We start from the raw sequence: 2,157 nt of genomic DNA, 5'->3' as shown, positions 1-2,157 counted from the left end.
CCCCATCCAAGGATGAACAAATGCCTCTGCCCGCTTTCCCCCACCCCACCCCCGTAGGGCTGCAGACCCTCACCCCAGCCCGCCTCAAGGGGTCACACAGTCCCCCGGGGCCAGAGAGTAACATCTGGAGGCATCCAGCCCTTGGATGGTTCTTTTTTGGCCTTCTCTGAGGTTTAAATTTTTATTAGAATATACATTTTGTTTTTGTTGGAGAGATACAAATTAAATCAGCAACCTTGGAAAGCATTAAAATTTAATATTGGAAAACATTTTAACCTCGTTAAATTAAAAAAAATTAGAAACGCTATAATCCAATCCAGTGAAAGGCTTATTTCGAAGCCTTCATTAAATGTATTTTGAGAGGAGTATACTGCTGTAATTATAAGGTTTAAATAACTTTTATAAATTCACATTTTAATCATCTGTACTAATGAAGGACATGTGATATGGATAATCCAAACTATAATATCTAGTACCTGAATTTTTCAAAGGCATTCGATATGTATTTGGAGCTGTAATCTCATATGACATCAAATTAGTTGGCCAAGGATTTCTACATGCTCTTAGGATTATGTTCTTTCTACTACCGATTGAATTATTTCTTCAGGGTTCTAGAATATGTTTTTTCCTCTGTAATGTTCCCTTGCAAATTAAGTTTATGTAGGTTAGTATTAAATTATTATTATTATTTTTTATTTTTTGGCCACTCTGTGCAGCATGAGGGATCTCAGTTCCCCAACCAGGGACTGAACCCCTGCCCCCTGCAGTGGAAGCGCAGAGTCCTAACCACTGTACCTCCAGGGAAGTCCCCCGTTAGTATTTAATTAAATTGCATTCTCTTGCTAATGGTGAAGAGAGTGAGTCCAAAATGTGATGAGTATAAGTAGTAAAATAGAAGAGGACTTAACATTTCCTAAAGATAATATTAAATTAGGCTCAGATTGATTAACTGATTAGGAGATGGAGCCAATTAGCAAAGTTCACACATGAGCTATTTATGAAGGGGCAAAAGGGAGTTCAGAAGAGTGTGACAAATATTCTAAGAGTTTGCCCAACTGAGGTTGGGTCAGTTGACATATCTTCTAATGGATGAATAAAAAGCGGGAAATTGGATGGGACCTGACATTAGAACCAACAAATAGATCCATTTATAACACACACCGATCTTACAGAGCTCTTGCAATCAACTTTAATTTCCTGAAAGATGTTTAATTGCTATACAAATAAGCTTTCTCTTGATGCTAGAATTTGAATTTATAACCCTAGCAAAATAAATTTGTTTTTCTCTTAGATTTCAGAGCTTGTATGTAGGTGACATTTCTAAATACGAAAGTAGCACTTCACCAATTTAGCCCACTAGTTACACATTCTTATTAAAACATTTTATTAGCTATTAATTAAAAATGTAAAATAGCTGCCAAAAAAAAAAAAAAAGCTCACAAAAATTGGGTCTTCCCTGGTGGTCCAGTGGTTAAGACTCCACACTTCCACTGCAGGGGACGTGTGTTCGAACCCTGGTCAGGGAACTAAGATCCCACATGACGCATGGCGTGGCCAAGAAATTAAAAAAAAAAAAAAAGGCTGATAAAACAGCTGCCAATGTTAAAAAGTAAAGATTTTACACACAGATGTAGATTTCTGGCATCACTCTAACAACTGGAGCCTCTGGTCACAGTGGACCCCTGCAGACGGGGCTCTTATTCCCTGGTGGCTGGTCCCTGCCTGCCCTGCATCACTTGCCTGGGTCACCTGTCTATACTATGGGCACCAGCCCTGTCCCTCCCTCCCTGGAAGGAGCTGGGCCTTGTCCTTTACTGAACATCCCTCATCCTCCTCTGAGGGCCTAACCAACTCCTGGACCAGGGGGCTGCCCCACCTCACCCTGCCCTGCTCACCTTGGCCAGGTCTGCGAGCGTGTTGGTCTGGTCATTCAGCTTCCCTTGCTCAATCTTCACACTCCGGAGCCTGTGGGATAGGTGGGAAGGTGGGGTTGTGCAGAGGCTGCAGTGGGGTCAGGGGTCCTGCATACACCCACCCCACCCAGAGTCACCTTGTGGGATATGAAGTGGGGGGTGAGGGGCAAGTTGGAGGTTAGCCCCCTTGCAGCCTGTTCCCTCCTGGCATGCAGGGGGCAGCAGGGCCTGGAGGGCGGTTCAG

General features: G+C 42.9%; 1 protein-coding gene across 2 annotated transcripts in view; it reads right to left on the bottom strand.

Annotated features, from left to right (window-relative positions):
* Nucleotides 1-2,157, bottom strand: part of KCNN1 (potassium calcium-activated channel subfamily N member 1) — a 21,490-nt gene that overhangs the window by 1,253 nt on the left and 18,080 nt on the right. For both annotated transcript variants that reach the window (XM_007461035.1, XM_007461034.1), the window contains one exon: nucleotides 1,896-1,965. In XM_007461035.1, coding sequence (XP_007461097.1) covers nucleotides 1,896-1,965 — 70 coding nt within the window. The remainder of the gene's footprint in view (nucleotides 1-1,895; nucleotides 1,966-2,157) is intronic.

This window comes from Lipotes vexillifer, unplaced genomic scaffold (genome assembly GCF_000442215.2).
Source record: "Lipotes vexillifer unplaced genomic scaffold, Lipotes_vexillifer_v1.1 scaffold469, whole genome shotgun sequence".
NCBI lineage: Eukaryota > Metazoa > Chordata > Mammalia > Artiodactyla > Lipotidae > Lipotes > Lipotes vexillifer.
Note: the sequence above shows the minus strand (reverse complement) of the source record. Positions and strands in the feature narration are given on the sequence as shown.